The sequence below is a fragment of the Camellia sinensis genome, chromosome 8 (assembly GCF_055761805.1).
Source record: "Camellia sinensis isolate YWXY chromosome 8, ASM5576180v1, whole genome shotgun sequence".
In the NCBI taxonomy this organism is placed as follows: Eukaryota; Viridiplantae; Streptophyta; class Magnoliopsida; order Ericales; family Theaceae; genus Camellia; species Camellia sinensis.
Window position 1 is genome coordinate 149972790 of NC_138968.1, and position 22774 is coordinate 149995563.

Sequence of the window (22774 nt, forward strand, 5' to 3'; positions counted from 1 at the left end):
AACTAAATTAGCTAATTTAATAGTTAGTTTAATAAAGTTAAAAATTAATGATTAAGGTTTATTTGAAATACGAATTGTTCTTTATGATTTTGAAAATTACATTTCACTTCTTGAAATTTTTAATTTCATAACAAATAATTCATTTTATTAATAAATTATCAAGTCAATTAATAATTTTTAATAATGTCAAATATTTATTTTAATTAATATTTTAAGTAATTTTAAATTATTGTATAGAAGAGCATTTAAGAATTTTATTTTTTCAGTTAATTTTGTTAAATAAAAAATCTGATAATAAGATATTTGTAATTTTTAAACCACAATAGACAATCTATATAAGCAAACCTTAGAGGATATATTCGTAATTTACTCAAAATAAAAACAACTATTTGATGGAGATGCTCTTATATGCGATCATACATATTATTATTTTTTTTTAAATGCAATATTTAATCAATTTCCAAATAACAAATTAGAGTAGCTTTTTTTTTTTTTTCAATAAATATGAGGTTAATTATATGAAACTAGATAATTGTATATTTACAAATTATAATACAACTTTGGTAATGAGTAAAAAATAAAAGGTATCAAATTCTTTATCATAAGAATTAAATCTGCAACCTCACATTACAAAATAACGCTACCCAATCAATAGGCCAAATGTCCTAGTTAAGTTAAAATAATTGTCCTAGTTAAGTTAAAATAATTAAAAAAACTATTAAAATTATAATTTAGGAGAAAAAGCAAAATATCATTTTCAGTTCTATATTATTTTACTGCCAAACTATAGCATTATTAAAGAGGCTCTTTTTTGATAAATCCCATTTATAACTGTTTTGTTCCATAAAATCTAAACTATTTCTGAATATTTCATTAGGTCCATTAATTGTAAAAGGACGAAATAACCCTCTCCGCCTCTCCCGCGTGTAACCGATTCCGCAAAACCCATTCGTATTCCAACTATTCAATCCACAAAATTTCCAAAACAAAAACTCAATCCACGAAACGATACTCACATCGCCTCCAATAACCCTAGATTCACATCGCCTCACCAACGTCCTTGTCGTCCACCGTCGACCATCGACCCTAGATTCCTCTTCGACTCACCACTGCGAAGGTTCACATCGAAAGGAGGGTGCTTCGTCGTTCGAAGATTCTTGTCGTCCCATTGAGTTTATTTCATCCACTGAGTGTGATCCATACCTACCAACCATGACGAACAAAAGTAAGGAATACCATTCCACCTTCTGCTTTTCAATCATAATGTCATCACCGATGTATACATCCACCTTCTAGTTTTCAGATTTGAATTTGTAAACATAGATGTTTTCGGAATTGATTTTGTAAAAATAGATGATGTGAACATTCACATTAGTGTTGATTACTGGCTAAACTTACGGTAGTAGACACTGATGTGAATATTCACAGCAGTGTATAATGATGTGAACATTTACATCAGTATATAATGATGTGAATGTTCATATTACTGTCACTGTTGATATTGTTCATTTTTTATGTCCATAGAAGCCCCAAACTTCACTCAACAATGTGATGGAATGTGATATAAATATTCACATTGTGACATCAATGTTGGACTTGTTTGTGTTGTTGGGTGTTGTTTAGTGATGTTGGTTCCCCCCCTATGATTTTTAGCAAATTATAACATAATGTGATCACCCATGTAAACATTCACATTGCCCTGTAACTGTTGTAGTTTTTGGAATTTATTTTGCACACATGGATGATGTGAACATTCACATTAATGTTCATTACTGGGTAAACTTACAGTAGTAGACACTGATGTGAATGTTCACATTAATGTCAGAACCCCCAAACTTCACTCAACGCTGTGATGCAATATGATGTAAATATTCACATTGCGACATCAATGTCCAACTTGTTTGTGTTATTGGGTGTAGTTTGATGTTGTTGGTTCCCCCCTTTGATTTTTAGCAAATTATAACATAATGTGATCACCCATGTAAACATTCACATTGCCCAGTAACTGTTGTCGTTTTCGGAATTTATTTTGCAAACATGGATGATGTGAACATTCACATTAGTGTTGATTACTAGGTAAACTTACAGTAGTATGTGAATGTTCACATTAATGTCAGAACCCTTAAAGTTCACTCAACAGTGTGATGGAATATGATGTAAATATTCACATTGTGACATCAATGTCCAAGTTGTTTGTGTTATTGGTTGTTGTTTGGCGCTATTGGTTCCCCCCTTTGATTTTTAGCAAATTATAACATAATATGATCACCCATGTAAACATTTACATTGCCCTATAACTGTTGTCGTTTTTGGAATTTATTTTGCAAACATGGATGATGTGAACATTCACATTAGTGTTGATTACTGGGTAAACTTACAGTAGTAGACACTGATGTGAACATTCACATCAGTGTACAATGATGTGAATGTTCAAATTACTGTCAATGCTGGTTGTTGAATGTTGTTTGGTGCTTCTGGTTCCATCATCTGTGTTTCAGCCAATTATATGTGCTTATTTGAACACACAGGTCTTCCCCATAAAGTTGATGGCAAGCGAATGCGAGGGGAATCCCGTGCCAAAACCAAGCCTGATCAAACAGTTGTTCCTGAAGAAGTGAACATGAAAAAAGTTAACTACCGGTCAAATATAACTGGATTGGTCAAACTGTTAAAGGATACAAAATTTACAAGTGGCCAATTAAAGTGCCTTACAAAAACACCGTTCTGGCCATTATTTGATTGCTTGATCAGTAACGAAATCGACCTCAACCACTGCATGAAATATGATGATGTCATTGTACGTATAATACAGACATTCAAGCAATCTAGTGGGAGGTTTTACATTGGAGATAAGAACATCCAGACTTTTAGAAGCGACGTATCACTGATTTTTGGGGTGGACTGCGGCACCAAGTCCATGGACCTCTCTTATGGTGCAAAACCAACAACCGGCATCATACACCGAATGTGCAAGGATGTTAGTCGGTTAAGTGTTGCCAAAATACGAGAAATTCTGAGCGAAGCATTGAAGGGCACAAAAAAACATGACAATGAGGAGGTCACAAGATTAGTTTGCATGTATGCATGCGTCAAGCTATTCTTTTCTACATCCGAAGAAACAATTGGATGGGCATTCTACTCATACATGGACCCATTAGACAAGATGATCGAGTATGATTGGGCTGAGAGCATCCGGGCAACCTTGATGGGTTCATTGGGCCAAAACTGTGGAAAACCAGGACGAGTCACTGGATTTGGGATGTTGTTAATGGTAAATCTCATAAAACTTATTCTATGTTTAATATGAACATTTACGGACTTTGGACACTCTGATGTGAATGTTCACATTTCTCAGCGTTGGTGTGGAAGTTGACAACATTGATGTAAACATTCATATTACTGTTTCAGTAATGTACAAACACACATTAGTAGATGCTGGTGTAAATATTCACATTAACAGATGTGAACATTCACATCAGTAGTACCACTCACATTAACAGATGTGAATATTCACACCAGTAACATCACTCACCATTAGCAAAATGTGATCATTCACATCAGTAATATCACTGACATTAACAGATGTGAACATTCACATCAGTAGTATCACTCACATTAACAAATGTGAACATTCACATCAGTAACATCACTCATCATTAGCAAATGTGAACATTCAAATCAGTAATAGCACTGATATTAACAGTTATGAACATTCACATCAGTAAATATCACTCACATTAACATATGGGAACATTCACATCAGTAGTATCACTCAACATTAGGAAATGTGAACATTTACATCAGTAACATGACTCCTCATTAGCAGATGTGAACATTCGTATCAACAGATGTAAACATTCACATCAGTTTTAATTGATGTAAACATTCACATTACTGCCCCAGTGGTGTAAACATTCACATCAATGTTAATTGATGTGAACATTCAAATTACAGACATTTGTTATTTGTTTCAGTACTGGCTGTGTGAGTATATAACAATCTTACAACCTCGCAACCCCAATGCCATTCCGCGATGTGTAAAGTAGGGCCTCACAGCCTTACATAGCAACATGAAGTCCATATCTTTGGCTAAGCTGGGTTTAAATGAGGTAGAAGTACAATCAAATATATTGTGCCTATTCACATAGTGAGACGAGGAACTATCTAACTAACATATTGTCTTCAAATGCAGGTATATGGCGGTGAGCTAATGGCATCACCAACTGAAGCGAAGATATACCGTCATACAAAATTGAATGTGGAGCCCAAACCTGAGATTTGTCAAATGCAGTAGCAAACAAAGATGAAAGCAATGAGGATCAAAGCAAAGACAGTCAACGCAGTGATGACAGGAATGCATTTTTTGTCGATGCAGCGGACCTGAATGATGTTGGACATTATATCAACCCCAACTGTAGCACCCCCAATGCTGAGAAAGGAATCATCATAGCACAACTAACTGAGCCCGACATTGTGGAAGTACTCATAAAAGAAAACCAAAAAGCTTGGGCTCTTGTACGGCAATGAGAAGCGAAATACAAACAGTTGGAAGAATCATGGGAGTTGAGGGCAAGGGTGACTACTGCCCTTGAAGCCAAACTATTTGACCAATTGGGCCTATCCAATGTGGACATGGACATGAAGACTTGCTTGGAGTGGAAAGATACAGAAATTCAGCGGCTGACAAAGTTGGTCATCAACTTGGAATGTGAAAAAACAATACTTCAAGACCTTTTTGACGATCAGTCTGTCCACATCATCACTCAAGTTGAAGCACAAAAGGCTCATGACAGCCTTAACAAGCATCCCACTGCAGCATTGGAACACATTATCAGCCCCCCATCAAAGGTAAAGCGCATAAAGCAGAAGGTAAGGAAAGAACATAGGTTGGACGAGTTTGAACACCCCAACCTGCCTGGTCAGAAGAAAGGGAAAGAGGGAGCCGAACAGCAATCACATGCAGTCCAAATAGCACAAGATTTAGACAAGCAACCACCAAAAAAGCAGCCAACAAAGTCCAAGAAGTTAACCTTGAACAACAAACTGAAGGTCTGGGCTAACATTAACAAACTCAACAAGCAAAAAGTCCAAAATTTGCACAAGAACGGTGGTGATGAGTAAGTGATCTTACATATCCCCAACTGTTTTTTTTTTTTTTTTTTTTTTGATCATGTTCAGTTCACATACATACTTAATAAATTAGATCATTTCACATCAATCATCTTTACAAGCACATGTTTGGTAAGCACTAGACTTTAATTTTGATTATGTTTCAATACATGTGAATGTCCTTCTCAGCATTATATGCTTACATTGTTAACTTAAATAATAGGCAGATGTGAATGTTAATAACAACATAAAATGACCTTTGAGAAGATTCACATTGACAGATGTGAACATTAACATCATTCGCATTGAAGATTATATGCTTATTATGTTGTTAAACTTAAATGATACACACATGTGAACATTCACATCAGTAATATCATTGATATTAACAGATGTGAACATTCACATCAGTAGTATCACTCACCATTAGGAAATGTGAACATTCACATCAGCAGTATCACTTACCAATACGAAATGTGAACATTCACATCAGTAGAATCACTCACCAATACGAAATGTGAACATTCACATCAGTAGTATCACGCACCATTACGAAATGTGAATATTCACATCAGTAGTATCACTCACTATTACGAAATGTGAACATTCACATCAGTAACATGACTCCCCATTAGCAGATGTGAACATTCACATCAGTAACATCAAACATTGATACACATGTGAACATTCACATCAGTAACATCATTCGCATTGAAGATTATATGCTTATTATGTTGTTAAACTTAAATGATACACACATGTGAACATTCACATCAGTAATATCACTGACATTAATACGAAATGTGAACATTCACATCAGTAGTATCACTCACCATTTAGGAAATGTGAACATTCACATCAGTAGTATCACTCACCAATACGAAATGTGAACATTCACATCAGTAGTATCACTCACCATTACAAAATGTGAACATTCACATCAGTAACATGACTCCCCATTAGCAGATGTGAACATTCATATCAATAACATCAAACATTGATATAAATACTTGGTACATCATTGTATGCCCTTTGTGTGCAGAAAATCATGCAAGAGTACCCCCCCACAAGAGGAATAAACTGATTGATGTACACATCAAGGAGTATCAAGGCCAGAGATTCTTAATCTTCCCAATACACGACAACTTCCACTGGACAATTGTTATGTAAAACGCGAAAGAGAATGTATGGAGGCATTATAACTCACTGCGCCCAAGAGAAGGCATACATGACCCACATATTGACAAAGCACAAATACTGATAAGTGGCTGACAAAAATAATACTTGTCGTGATGTGTAATATTTGAACTTGGACATATGCCCTATGTTGGTTGGTGCCTAATATGAAATTTCATTATTGACAGAGGGACTACATCACAGCTTTGGTGCACAACATTGGACCATCATCACCATTATGGACCAACTTATCAAGCCAAAATACTTCGAAAACAATTATATCAGTGGACATCTGTCCTCAGCAAGCATCAAATTCGTAAGCCTAAAATCGATTTCTACACATGTTCCACAACCATTACCCACATAAATTTCAAAATGTAACAAGAAGTTTGCATTTTCAGGGTGGATTGCGGGCCTGCAGTTTGTTACATCATGAGGGCGCATGTATATCGTGAAGACATTGTTGCCAACCTAGATCGCTTTGAATGGTGTCAAATAAAAGACTCATTAGTACACCTTTTTCTGAACCACAGAAAGACAGTGCAATGTGAAAACCTATAGGTGGGGGGTGTCCACCTATCACTGTTACCCAAATCTGTTATCCACATTTAAGACAATTTAGTGTCAATAGATTTTTCATATTGGAGCAAACTAGCTTAATTGTAAATCAAGTCTATATCACTACTTGTACAGATATTTTTCAGTCAATATATATATGCATTTTCAGGCCTATTTTGCGTTGGTCATGCACATTGAGATTGTATTTTTTTTTTTGGATACACATGACATGATGTGAATGTTAATATCACAGAATGATCGTACACTTTCTTATGTTTTAAACCATACTACATGGATGTGAATATTGCTTAAAGTGTTCATGTAACACAATATGACAGGTGTGAGTATGATATTTCTTAACACAAGTCAATATTCACATCTAATAATTTGATGATGTGAATATTCACATCATAACTTCTGATTATGCGAATGGCAACAATGATGTCATGAATATTCACATCTTATGAGTTGATGATGCGAATGGTTACATTGATGTAAACATTCATGTCATCTACTTTGATGTTGTTAACAGTAACAATAATGTGAACATTCCCACCACAGAAATGTTTGAAAGTTCAACAATGTGAACATTCACATAATGTGATTATATTACACAAGTGTGAATGTTAACATCATGCATTCATCCAAAATAGAACCAACATAAATGTCAGATTGGTACCTTAAAAAAGTGAAAATAAAGCACAAACCAAATACTAATACATTATTATGTTTGTTAACGCAACGTAATCTTATTGCAACCCAATGTTTGCCAACACAACACAATCTTATTTCAAAAATGAATATAAGAATCCAATGTAAAATACAATGTTGAAATGAAAAAAAGTACATCCTATATCGGCTCCGTGCATGATTTCCGATTATGGCTCCCCAACTTATCACATCTCCCGTACCTTATTTGCTTCAGTTTCTCATCCCTTGATGGGATCCTATTCTTCTTCGGCCTTCCGGGTGGTCTTTTCACAGTTGGCGGGTATATAGTGAAGTCCGTGGGATCAAAAGGCGGCTTATCCACCGACGGTATAGGGAATATGGCTCCCGAATAGGCTACACGATATGTCTCTACGTGAAAGTAATGTTCTACACAATCATTGAGATTGTAGCGGCTCTTCTGAATGGCAATAACAACATGGTCACATGGGAATCCGTTGAATTGCCATTTGAAGCAAGAACATGTATGCCTCGCAACATCAACTGTAACAGATGGTATCGAATGAACTTCAAACACATCCTCGTTGGCTTTGCTAACTTGCCAAGACCTGCTGTCATTGAACGAATCCATAAGCCTTGTTTCGAATGTCGGAAAAATAATCTCATTCCATTTGTTTGCTTAGTCACGCCGTGCAGACATTTTCCGCATCAACTGAGTACAAATTGTGTCCACCATTTGAGTGATAGGAAGATTACATGCTTCTTTAATCCAGTTATTAAATGACTCCGCCGTATTGGATGTCATCTCCCCATAATGCATGCCCCTGCACAATATCACAAACATTGTACAACACGGAATTTAACAGGTATGACCATTCACGTTGACAGATGTGAACATTCACAGTACTGACATTAGTATAGACTGATGTGAACATTCACATCAAGGTATAATAATGTAAATGTTCACATCTGCTACCAGTTTATAATAATGTGAATGTTCACATTATATGCTTATTATGTTGTCAACTTAAATGATAAACAGATGTGAATGTTAACAACAATAACAAAATATGACACATGTCAACATTCAAATCTGTAATACATTGCATGACTATTTGACAAATTAACAGATGTGAACATTCACATCAGTCATCATTAGCAGATGTGAACATTCACATCATTTACATTGAACATGAAACACAATTCGACGATTGTCACCATTCTAAACTGAAAATTCACATCGCTACCATTCTAAACTTCACAAATGGAACACCTTAGGAAACTATTATTACCTGAAGTATGAATTTGCCCAGTACTCAGGTGCCAAGTCCTTGAAAAAATTATGAACTCGTTGTTTACCCTCCTCTTTTAATTTTGCAAGCTTTTCATGGAACCCTACCATAGTTGGCTCGTAGGCACAGTCACCCAAACGACTTACTAGGTGATCCCTGAATCCATTATCAATTCCTTTCATCCGGTCTCTTAAATTGCTCTTCAAGTGTTGTAAGCAATAACCGTGATGAGCCGATGGAAACACCTTTGGCATAGTTTCTAACTGACCAAGATTACGATCCGAAATAAAAGTAATATGACGCTTCCCATCAACAACCTTCCCAAGTTCATGCAAGAACCACGACTAATTGGCCGTGGTCTCTGAATCAACAATCGCAAATGCAACAGGAAATAGACCTACAACACAACACCAATACACAACTGTTCACAATATTCCAAAGTGAATAGAAAACAGTATAAACGAAACAGGTCATGTGAATGTTCATATCTACATTGCCCTATTTACTATTGTTATTTTTGGATTCAGGTTCGTAAACATCAACGATGTGAACATTCACATTAACGACCATTAATAATTCATTGTTGATTGTTGAGTCACTGACAATGTTAACATTCACAGTACTGTTCATTAATGGATCAACTAACATTAGTATACACTGATGTGAGCATTCACATCAGTGTGTAATAATGTGAATGTTCACATTACTGCCATTAGCATACACAGATGTGAACATTCACATCAGTGCATACTAATGTCAATGTTCACATTACTTATAATTTACCAATCACTCTTTTGCCCAGACTATGCTGCTCAGAGTGAATATTGACATGAATAGACAGCTAAAAAAAACTACTGACCATTGTTTCCGTCTTTCGCCGTTGCCGCAAGTAGCTGACCTTTGTACTTTCCTTTGAGGAATGTTCCATCCAGGAATAATAAAGGGCGACAAGCATTGAACCCAGAAATACACGCAGCGAATGACACAAAGAAGCGACCAAACTATTGACTACTCGCATCATAGTCAATATTGACATAACTCCCCGGATTGTACCGCATCACGGCATCCAAATACCACCGCAGCTGGTCAAACGATAACGAGTGATCTCCATGAATACCAGTCTTTGCTTTCTCCACACCCAACCATACGACATGGTAACTCACATCTAGCCCATAATCCCTCTTCAAAATAGTCACCACCTCACACGGCTGAGTCAACGACTTGTCCCTCACAATTTCAGATATGGTACTCGACACCAAATCCGAACTAACTCGCGGATTCTTCGATGTTCGGACATCCGTACCACAAGTATGCACATCACTAAACCTCTTAATGTAGAAAAAATCATTTGCTCGTTGTGCTCTACAATGTATAGCCCACAAGCAGCCCCTCTCCTCCCGCATCGCACACACAGCAGTAACTCTTGTTGTCTCGTTCTTCACGTATGTAAACTTAAACCCACATTGGATGGCATATTTACATAAAACGTCACGAAATTCTTGTGCACCTCCAACAAACCGTTGTCCCACATGCGTAATACCATTTGCCTAAGAGACTGACAACAACACCTTCTCCTTATGGTGGCAAAATCTCCGTAGTGCATCAATTTCTTCCTCAACCCCCACACGCAGCAATCCCAAACTACTTGACTGACCAATATCACTTTTCAACTCAACCACAACTTCTACATGTTGTTACCCCATTGATTTAGCAAGCAGTAACGTGTTTTGAAATTCTTCCTCATTGTCCAAATCACACTTACTAATCCCAGGTAGTTTACAGAACAATGAAATAGAACCAGCAGACAACTCATCCCATTTCTCACACAAACACTCCACCAAACGAGAATAACACATTGCGCGGGCAACATTTATTACAATTGTACTACAACCATATGTACACACCAACAACATAAAGGTATCCATCTTTTGTAAAAACACAAAAACACAACAATGAACAGTAATCAAAATCGATATGAAAATTCACATTGTGCAAAAAATAGATGACTACGTGTACAGTTCAAGTACTAAATCCATAATTCACAATACGAAGATGTAAACATTCACATTGATATTAACAAGATGTCAACATTAAACAAACATCAAAGTAAAATGAGAACATCAACAATCTTCACATAATATAAACAAGATGTCAACATTTACATTGACACATGCACTCTGAATTATATCACACACACAGAGCCTCATTAAGCAAACATCAATTTAAAATGAGAACATCTACATTCTTCACATATTTGTAACAACCCTCGTCACTGTTTACCGATTAACCACTAATTACTGCTAAACTGAGACTGATTATGATTGGTAACTGAATTGATTGAAGTATTGAACTGACTAACTGAAATTTGAAATTGAATCAATTGACTGTATCTGTTTAATTACATGTTTATCTGTTTGACTGTTTAATTATCTGTTTAATTTTTATGTTTAAACTGTTAATTGAAGGCCTTATCGGCGGCCGAATCCGAAATCGATTGACGTTCTATGATTGTTAGAATTAATGTGAAATTATGGCATATTTATCTGAAAACTAAATTAGTATGATTAAATTAGATTAAATAGTGCTAAATTACAAGAGTTGCATTATTTACCACATTGCCATAGTAGTGGCCCAATACTTTACACATATTGAGACTTGTAATACATTAAGCAAACCATTTCCTTAGCCTTGTTCATTGTTATTGCCGACTAGAGAGTGAGAATAGGGAGGTTGGGTGATTTCATCTAGAATTGCTTGGAAATTAGAGGAATTGAAAGGAGTTCTTGCTAGATTGAACCTCAAGACTAGTAATTAAGGAACCTATGTATGAATTTCATCCTCTTGATTGTGTCTTTAAGTTGATTCATGCATGGTTCATGTCTAATTGAGGAGCTAAGTCATAATTTAGTTCTAACATGTTGAATTATAGCTTAATTCATGCATGCATGTTTGGATTGTTGAGTTTTGAGTTGTTTTCATGGCAAAATGTTACATGCCTGCTCATAATTATGTTAAGTCCATGATTTCATCTTGTTTTGAAAAGAATTGGCTCCTTGGAGCGTGTTTTGGAAGCTTGGAAGCTAGCTAAACTCATGCGTATCATGCTTGGATTATGCTCTTGAAATTTGGTTTGAAAATGAGTTTAATTGATCTTACTTTGGGCTTTGATTTTACAAATTGATCTTTGAATCATGTTAAACTATGAGTTTTGAAGTGTTTTCCAGAAAATGAGCCCAAGAGGATCGAATTTGGTGTTTGAAACTTGATTTTGAGCTTGAAGTTCGAATCTGGGAATTCCAGATTTTGAACTCACGCTCGAGCGGGGTGACTGGCGCTCAAGCATGGAAATCGTGCTCCCAGCATTTTGTTCTGTTTTAAAGTCCGCTCGAGCGGAATAATTGACGCTCGAGCGGGACATTGTGTCTTATGCTTGAGCGGGTGTCGAGCGCCCAATCGAGCGTGATTTTCACCTATCCAGCACTTTTGACTGTTTTACAGAACGCTAGAGCGGGTAAGTCTACGCTCGAGCGGAAACCTTTGTCTGCATGTCTGCTAGAGCGGGTAAACCTACACTCGAGCGGGACCTCTGTTTTCTGAAAATTCTAAAAATATTTTCTGAATGCATCTTTGCATCCTCATCCCATCCTAGGCATTCTTAGGCCTAGTTTAAGACATCTTAATGAGGATATAGATGTAGAACACAGCGAGGCAAATTAGGGATTAAGTTATTATCTTTCCCAACTGTGTAGCTTAGTGTGTGTTCAATCTGTAAACTATGTAGGGTTGGCGACTGGGGACGTGCTCTAGCTTTACTGTAGCCCAGAACTCTGTGAGTAACAACTGTGTAAAGATATGTTCAAAATGATTATCTTCTGAACAAATGAACTGTACTGCTTTCTGAACTGATACTGTTAATTGAATGAATGTATGTCCTATATTCTGAACTGTATTGTGGCATCCTTAGCAACTACTGTTTACTGTTACTGTTATAGAGATCTCTGTCGGTTCCTTTGTTAGAACCACTACTGTTACTGATTGATGGCCATCATTTGCTGTTCGATCTTTTAAGACCTACTATTTACTGTACTGTTATGCTAATGAATGTACCACATATGACTGAATGACTGATATACTGATTAACGAACTGTTTTCATTACTGTAAGGACATTCATTCTTAACCTCTTTACGCATTACGTTATTCACTAGGCTTTAGCTCACTGCTCATATATATATGTAGGTGTACAGGCACCAGACCGTGGCTAGAAGCGTTGGGACAACTCCAGTTTTGTCAAGCCAACCATTGGGCCTCACTACGAGGTTCCGAGCTTGTCAAGTTATGGCTTAGGGATATTTTAATTTCTCCGTCTGTCTCTGTATCTGTTTTGTATAACTGTATAGACTGTTACTGTACTGTTTAATAGGGATTAGGTCCCTGAACTGAATGATTGTATATATGTACATACTGTTATGTACTGTTCATGTATATATGTATGAAAAATCTTTTTGCATACAGACTCACAGCTCATTGGACATTGTTTAGTTACTGTATTGGATTCCGCCAGCCCCTGTACTCTGTATTACTGTTCTATTGTTAAGCAGGCCTTCGGTAATCTCGGATTACTGGCCGGTTACGGAACTAAACCCATAGGGACGGGTTTGGGTCGTGACAGAGTGGTATCAAAGCGATACTTACCACGAGTTATACCGCACACACGTGTCCCAATGAGCTATAGGATGTCCTAGAAAAGCGATTAGGGCATTACATGAGCATGATAAGTGTGTGGCTATGACATGACTAAATATATGCTAATGTGTTAATCTGTTTAAACAAATGACTGCCTATGTTGATAACTGTTATAACTGCCTATAGTGAAACGGATAATGCGAGAACTGCAAATGAATTTGAATCCTCATCCTCTGAGGCAAGAATGGCAAGACTGGAAAGAATGATGGAACTAATAACTGAAAGACTAGATCAACAACAGAATCAACAGCCCCCACCTCCTCCTCCGGTACAGCCGGAGCAGAATGTGAATGTTAATGATGGGGACATAATTGTTCTCACCCATAAGTTCAGCAAAATGAAACCGCCATCCTTCCAGGGAGGCCTTGAACCGTTAAAAACTGAAGCATGGGTTCTCGAGATAGAAAAATTGTTTGAGGTTTTTTCGTGCTCCGAAGCACGTAAAGTGCTATTGGCCACCTTTACTTTGCAAGAAGAAGCTAAAAGGTGGTGGATGCTTATCCGTGATGACAATACTGTTATGACTTGAGCTCAATTCAAAGGAGCCTTCTTTGAAAAGTACTTCCCTCAGTGTGTTAGGGACAGAAAAGTAACTGAATTTGAACAGCTGAGACAAGGCACGATGTCCGTTGCTGAATATGAAACGAAGTTCACCGAGCTTGCTAGATATGCACCACATATGGTTGACACTGACTACAAGAAGGCAAGAAAGTTTGAAGGCGGCCTTAATGTTGCAATACTCGACAGAATAAATGTTCTGAAATTACCGAATTATGTAAATGTTCTTGATCGAGCCTTGATGGCTGAATCGAACATCGAGGCACTGAAAACTGAAACACCAGCGTCTGAATGGAGTGGTAAAAGGCAGGGTTTTAAATTCAAGAAAGGTAAGCATAACCCATTGAACAAGAAACAGAATACGGGGTCAACAACTAGCCCCAGCCAAGGAAGTGGTTTCATACCACCCTGTTCTGAGTGTGGCAAGAAGCACAAAGGGGTCTGTTACAAAATATCTGGAGCCTGTTACAGGTGTGGCAAGGTGGGCCACATGGTTAAGACTGCCCCTCTGCTCCACGAGCCAATAGTAAAGCTGCACCAAGCGTGGCAGCATCAACTGTTGCACCAAAACCGAACCCCAAAGCTACCGAGAAAGAGCCCATGAGGTAGGGCCGAGTGTTCGCCTTAGTACCGGGAGACGTGCAGAATACCGAGACCGTTGTGTCAGGTATTCTCTATTTGTACTCAAAATGCTTATGTACTGATTGATTTGGGGTCTACGCATTCATATGTGTCGCATGCTTTTCACGAAAACTGAATAGACCATTAGAACCCATGAATTATCTGTTAGCTGTATCATCACCCATTGGGGGATCTATGACCTGTGCATATATGTACCCTGCTTGTGAAATTATTGTTGGAGATGCACATTTGTTTATTGACTTACTGCTCCTGAACATTGATCATTTTGATGTAATATTGGGAATGGACTGGTTAACGAAATACCATGCTACCATAGACTGTGTAACGAAACAAGTAGTTTTCCGTCCACCAGGTTTACCCGAATTTGTGTTTAATTGGTGGCTCGTTGAACACACCAAAATTAAATACTAAACTATACCAAATTCAATCAGAATAATGGCAAGTCCAGGTATCGATCCACAGGGACTATTGTGAAATTAAAATAATTTAAGTGTTAACCTTCCTAAATTAATTTTGATAAAAAGATTGAATGATCATAACCTAATTTAATAACAAGTAAATTAAACTAAGGAATTAAATTATCAATAATAAATGAAATTGGATTTACTGAATTGGGAAAAAATCCTAGGGTAGAGAATTCACTACTAACCACACAATTAGGGTTTCCAATTGAAATCAATTATGCTATGGTTTGAACGGATTAATGCTTCGCAACTACAAGCTCAAAGCATTTAACAAGAAGATCATCACATTCAATGTACGAGCACGAACCATATCAAGTAATACGAACCGTTCACTCTAAACTAAGGTAGTGATACGACTCGTTCCTCGTAGTATGGTTCGTCCCATACCTTGAATGTGAAAGAAAAGAAAACAATTGTATGGATAACATTTAACAATCATAGAAAGTCAAATATTCGAAAGAATAATGAAAATTATATAAAACAAACTTCTAAATCACCATACAAATGTTCAAACCTTTACATAATTAAAAATCAAAAAGAAAACTACATAATTACATGGCTAGGGTTTCATCAAAACCCTAGAAAAGAAGACTAGCCACTCATGGAGGAGTGGAAGGAGGTAGAAGGAGAAGGAACCACCATGGGAGACATCTTGGAGCTTTTGTTTCTCTTCTCTTCCAAACCCTAGCCTCTCCTTTTAGGTCAAAAAAACTTCCGAACCCTAATCCAGCCTTTTACTTGCTTTTTTATACTTCTAATCTCGTTCAAACAGGTTTAAAACGTCGGTTTGACTTTCCCAGAAAAAGTCAACGCACGTGTGGAAAAGTCAACGCACATGCGGAAAAAGTCAATGCACGTGCGGAAAAAGTCAACTCTGTCCAAATTTTGTCTTTTTGCCCATTTTATGCTCCGACGATATACAACTTGATTGACACTCAACACACATAAAGTATACAGTTTGACCAACAAGTGAAATTAAGAGATTCTAATTAACGGCCTCAATGATGTACATTTCGGCCTTAATCACATCCCCCAACTTACCACTTGCTAGTCCTCAAGCAAGTAAAATAAAATAAAATTAAACAAAATCTATCTATTTCCTCTTTCGTGGGAAAACGGTTGCATTTAGCATATGCAACAAGCCTTTAAACCATAAGGTTACCCCAAGTGGACGAGTAAAGTCTCGTGGGGGTTTCCAGAAATGATACCCACAAACATTAACATATTTATATATACTCAATAACAAATGACCACACTACTCCACCTAACAATCAACTTATGTGCCACTACAGTGTGATATTGCAACATCATGAGTCATTAAAGGCACAGTGGACAAGCATGAAGGAACCTATTGAGTCAAAACCACAATTCAGTTAATACAAAAGTAAAGTTCTCTGTACTTGTGCATGCTAGTAGACAAGTCATGAATACCCTCGGTGTAAAGTGCAATCTTCATATTAGTTAACTGTCCACTATAATAGCTCAGTGTAACCCATAATAACACCCAACATATACAGAAAAACTAACCTGTTGCAGCCAAGATTCCCAAAAGTTTTTTTTTTTTTTCTAATCAACCCATGTAGCAAGTTTTGGGCCAATGACTCCCAAACCAGACGGTTTTAGGGCATTAGGTGTAGAGACACCCCTACGGGCTTAATAACTCGAGTTGAAAAGGCTACGAATCCAAACTAGTCATTCTTCTTATTTTTTCTTAACTGTGCAATGTCCAAGTCCCTTAAGCTTTCTAATTAACCCATGTAGCAAGTTTTGGGGCAATGACTCCCAAACCAGACGGTTTTAGGGCATTAGGTGTAGAGACACCCCCACAGGCTTAATAACTCGAGTTAAAAAGGCTACGAACCCAAACTAGTCAAGTGGTTTTTTTTTTTTTCAAAAGAATCTTGGCTCCTCATTTATTCTTTTCTGCAAGTCTAGCTATTATCAATGATGTACACCAGGGATTATAATAAAAAGATCACAACTATGATAGTGTGTTCATGTGAATTAAGGCATACTCATGACAAGTGTACTAAAACCACAAACATAGACAACTCTCCTCTTGCAAACATGGCATGCAAGTATCTACCCAATAAACTCTTTTCATACAAGTCTACTATGCTCTCTAATTAACATATGCAAATATCATCACTCTACTAGCAAAAAGTCACATCCAGTGAAGTAATGCAATCAAGTGAAACATGTATAAGCATGAATTATGAGGCAAATAGAAATGCACAAAAGAAAATATAACCCTCATCCCCCAACTTGAACATGACATTGTCCTCAATGGAAAAGGAAAGAGAAATGAGAGAATATTACCAGAATTGTAGGTGCACATCCAGGTAGGCAGAGAGTAACATATACACACTTCACACTTGGTTGTTGTTGTTGTTGTTGTTTTTTTTTTTTTTGGTGAAGAAAAGAAAGAACTAAAAAGAAAAATAAAAATAAAATTAAAAATAAAAGAGACAAAGCAATATACAGGCCGGTACTACGGAGAAGCCGGTGGTGGTGGTGGTGGGAAATACTGGGCAAACAAGGCTTACATCAAAGCGCGCGTCTCGAAGGCGTCATCCTGACCCTGTTGCCAGATGGCGAGGTTGTCGGCGTGTAGCTGATCGAAGCGCGCCTGAGAATAGTCGCGATGTGCTTGAAAATCCGTGCGCAACTCCATGAGACTCTGGTGGTGATCACGAAGAGTACGGTGGACCTGATCCACAGAGTGCTGGAGCTGTAAGTACTCCTCGCGAGTCATGTAGAGTGGGTCCCCTTGGGGAGGCACGGGGGGAACAGGATGAGCTAGGTGGTCAGGTACGGGGTCCTGGGCCTCATCAACAGGGGCACCAATCGGCTGAGGGATGCGAGACATGTTGTGCTGCCATTCCCGCTGGCCGAAAGTCGGATATCCTCTATCAATCTCCTCATCCTTAGCAATGAAGAGGTGGTTCAGCTCAAACACAAGTGTCAACAAATTAGCGAATGGTAGTGGCTAAGTCAGGTTCTGCATAGGAGTAGGCCGAACTGCCTCACGTAGAAATTTCTGCGAATGCATCAAAATGAAATGCTCAAGCGGGACCTGATAACCAGGTTGATACCCGTGTAAAACCCGCACAAACTCCAAACGGCGCTCAGCTTGATGCCCAAGTGGAAGGATATTCTTATGGACCACAGAATCAAGGAAAAGCAAGCGGTTAGGTAGCTTGCTCCGCCGCAAGCATGTGAAACTGTTGTCACCGTGGGCTCCCGGGAAGTATTGCTGGATGAGGCGATGTATGGGTTGTTGATCCTCAAATTCCAGGAAGGGCTGATATTCTGGTTTGGCAAAAAACTCTAACACTGTGGCAATCATGGCTGAGGTGATGTGGGCAACATGACCATCAATGTTAGAGAGCAGTCCAACCGTGGTAGGTGTCTCATGCAGGTTCTGGTAGAATAATCATACCAGACGAGGATAAGTGGGCGCTGTCACAGCGCAAATGCCCAACTGTTACCGTAGTTGGAGCTGTTCAACGGCCCAAGTAGTGTCCTCGTCACGCTGGAAAAATTGCAGGTTGAACTGCGTGAGCTTGTGAAGAGGGCGTGAAGCCCACTCCGGCCGTGGCAAGTCACCTGGTGGTGGTGGCGAGGATGGTGGTGACGGTGGTGGTGGTGGCACCGAAGAGGAGGTACCCCTGGCCTTTTTGGAGGCCCGATCAGAGACACGGTGACTCATATCCTGCACACACCAACAATAAATACAGATACCCGTGAAACCAGCATGAGAATCAAATAAAATATGAAAACACAAATTTGTTTTTTTTTTTTTGTTTTTTCTTGTTAATTGAAGAGAAGAAAATTAAATAAAACTTCAGAAAATAAAATAAAATAAAAACTAAACTACTTAGAAAGTATATGAACAATGACATCATAGAATAAGATACAAATAAAATCACTAACTACACAAGTATAAGAAAAATAAAAATAAAACCAAATTGCACTAACTAATTAAATTAACCAGAATTACTACGAAGCAATTTAAACTAAACAAATATAACAAATAAAAAAAAAAACTAAATTAGAATTAGTGTTAGTACCATTATTTATGAGGTTTTTTTTTTTTTGCCCGCACGTGCGCCATAAAGGGCCGCACGTGCGGTGCTCATCTTCCTCCTATGCCGAGTTTGGTTCTGGTTTTTTTTTTTTTTAAAAAAAAAAAAAACTAATAAACATGCATTCTAAAACTAAAGGAACACAAAAAAAAAAAAAAAAATCATAATGACCACTAAAAATACTAAAAAGAAGTAGATCAGTCATGGCTAAGCATTATTTTTATTTTTATTTTATATTTTTTTTTAGGATGAACACTAGATCAAAATAAAAAAAAATAAAAATAAAAACAAAATCAAAAACTCCACACATTGATTCCTACATTCACAAATCTACACAAAAGAAAAAGAAAAAAAAATACCTTGAAAAAGTGGAGAAAGAGAGAAAAAGAATGGAGGTTCGTCGAAAAAAATGGTGGTCGCCGGAGTTTCGTCGGACGGAGAGGGTAGTGGTGCCGGCGGTGAGGTGATGGTGGTGAGGAAGAAGAAAGAAGAAGAAAGGGAAGAGGAAGAGGAAGAAGAAAGAAGAAAAAAAGGGAAGAGGAGGAAGAAGAAGAAGAAGAGGAAGAAGAAAGTGGGTTTGTGGGGTTAAGAGAGAGAGAGAGAGAGAGAGAGAGAGAGAGAGATCTCAGATGGAGTGGGATTGGGAGTGTGTAGGTGTAGATAATGTTTGGGTTTTTTTTTTTTTTTTTGGGTATGAAAATAGGAAATAAAAATAAATAAATAAAAAATAATAATAAAATAATTTTTTTTATGATTATTATTTTAATATATATATATATATATATATTGTTAAATTATAAATAACCTAATTGTATATTTATTTATTTATATTTAAAATTGATTTATGTATTTATTTAAAATTTATTTACTTAAATAAATTAAAAAATGAAATAAAAGAAAGAAAGAAAAAAATAATAATAATAAAACAAAACCAAACATTTTTATTTATTTATTTATTGAAATTAGTATATAATAATAATAATAATAATAATAATAATAAGAGTAAAAGCAAAACAAATTTTTTTTGAAATTAAATAAAAATAAAAAGGAAATTCCCGCACTTGCCCACACCTACTTTTAAAGTAGAGTGCAACTTTTTCAAATTGCCAATTTTTCGCACGTGCAGGGTCAAGGCCGCACGTGCGGCGATTTTTCTCCTCCTCGCAAATTTTTTTTTTTTTTTTGGGAAATCGGTGTCCCGCACGTGCGGGGCCCAAGCCGCACATGCGGCTGGTCAACGCACGCCACTCCCCACACTTGCTTATTTAGCAGTGCTCAACATTTGTTTTGCCAATTTTTTTTCCGCACGTGCGGGGCCCAGGCCGCACGTGCGGCGATTCCCACTTTTTTTTTTTCGAAAGGCCCACTAAAAATATAATCTTCACGTGAAAATCACGGGTACTACTTTTCTCCCTAACTGTGTTTGTAACTTTCCCTATTCTCCAACAGGATGACAGACTAGGTTGATTTGGTATCCAGAATCGAGGCACATAAAGCTACCTCAACCTATGGGGCTGCCATACAAAGTTCAAGCCGAGGTAGTTTTAAAGCAATCTCCACACCCCTGGGTATTTAAACCAGACTCTAGTCTCGGAAATCCCAAACCTTTGTGTTCTAGGCTTGCCATTTGAACTCTAGTTTCCACCGTCTCAGTTGGTCTCCTAGGAACTCACTACAAACACGGTTAGGTGGCTATACCAGATCGTCAGATGCCGTTCAGGCACGGCAAACACCAAAGGAATTACACCTTTAGAGGATTTAAAGTCTCCTAGACGCAAGTAAAGCATAACGAGAACAAAGAAAAACATAATAGCATAGAAGGGAAAAAAAAGAGAATAAGAAATCAATCTATCAATCATAGTAAAATGGGTCCATCAAAGCAATGGACTCAATCATATCCCCATTCCTAATCCCCTCTATATATAGTTTCAATCTTTGGCCATTCACTTTGAAAGTGTGGCCAGTTCTTGGATCTCGCATCTCAACGGTGCCCTGACTAAATGCCTCAACAACCTCAAAGGGGTCATCCCATCTTGATCTTAGCTTACCCGGAAAGAGTCTCAATTTTGAATTAAAAAGCCACACTTTTTGGTCAGGTTCAAAAGATTTTATATTAATGTGCTTGTCATGGAATTCTTTAGTCCGATCTTTAAAAACTCTCGAACTCTCATATGCATCATTCCGGATTTCCTCCAGCTCATTGAGTTGCAATTTTCGGTTGAGCCCAGCCGCGGCCATATCGAAGTTAAACTTCTTTGTGGCCCACAATGCTCTGTGCTCAAGTTCAACCGGGAGATGGCAAGCTTTGCCGAACACCGCTTTATATGGTGACATCCCAATGGGTGTCTTATAAGCAGTGCGGTAAGCCCATAACGCATCAATTAACCGTTGTGACCAATCTTTCCTATCCGGTCTCACCGTTTTTTCAATTATGTGCTTTACCTTCCTATTTGAGATTTCCACTTGGCCACTAGTTTGAGGGTGGTATGGAGTGCCAACTTTATGAGTGATAGAGTATTTCTTAACTACCGACTCAAAGAACCGGTTACAAAAATGTGTACCCTGATCACTTATTATCGCTCTAGGAAACCCAAAACGACTAAAGATATTTTCATGCAAAAATTTGATTACCACTCTATGATCGTTTGTTCGAGTAGCTATTGCCTCCACCCACTTAGACATATAATCTACTGCCAAGAGAATGTACTCAAACCCGAACGACGACGGGAAATGGCCCATAAAATCAATCCCCCAAACATCAAATATTTCTACCACAAGAATAGGGGACATTGGCATCATGTCACGTCGAGACATCGAACCCATTTGTTGACAGCGCAAACAAGTTCTACAAAATTGATGGGCATCTTTAAAAATTGTGGGCCAATAAAACCCGCTTTGTAAAATCTTGGCGGCCGTTTTATGCCCACTAAAATGACTGCCACATGCAGAAGAATGACAAAATGTAAGAATGCTATGCACCTCACTTTCCGGCACACGCCGTCGGATCACTTGGTCGGAGCAATATTTAAACAACTCCGGATCCTCCCAAAAGTAATACCTGACCTGTGAAAAGAATCGGTCTTTGTCTTGCTTAGACCAATTCTGCGGAATTCGCCCAATGGCCAAGTAATTCACAATATGTGCAAACCACGGGGGGCTCACTTGTGACAGCTCAAAAAGTTGTTCGTCTGGAAATGAATCATACAAAATAAAAGGGTCGCTATTATACTCAACGAGGATTCGGGAGAGATGATCCGCCACCACATTCTCAGATCCTTTCTTATCATGGATCTCTAAATCAAATTCCTGAAGCAACAAAATCCATCTAATCAACCTAGGTTTGGTCTCTTTCTTAGATAGTAAATACTGCAAAGAGGCATGATCAGTGAAGACTATGACCTTGGAACATAGGAGATAAGACCGGAATTTGTCTAAGGCAAAGACCACAGCTAGCAACTCTTTCTCGGTAGTAGT

General features: G+C 37.7%; 1 protein-coding gene across 1 annotated transcript; it reads right to left on the reverse strand.

Annotated features, from left to right (window-relative positions):
- Positions 1 to 7693: 7693 nt before the first annotated feature.
- On the reverse strand, positions 7694 to 8143 carry LOC145798184 (uncharacterized). The gene has a single exon (XM_082885672.1). It carries the CDS (start codon positions 8141 to 8143, stop codon positions 7694 to 7696), a length of 450 nt encoding a protein of 149 aa, XP_082741798.1.
- Positions 8144 to 22774: the final 14631 nt, after the last annotated feature.

Coding starts and splice junctions, on each gene's coding strand:
- LOC145798184 (XM_082885672.1), bottom strand. CDS start 8,143: ATGGATTCGTTCAATGACAGCAGGTCTTGGCAAGTTAGCAAAGCCAAC.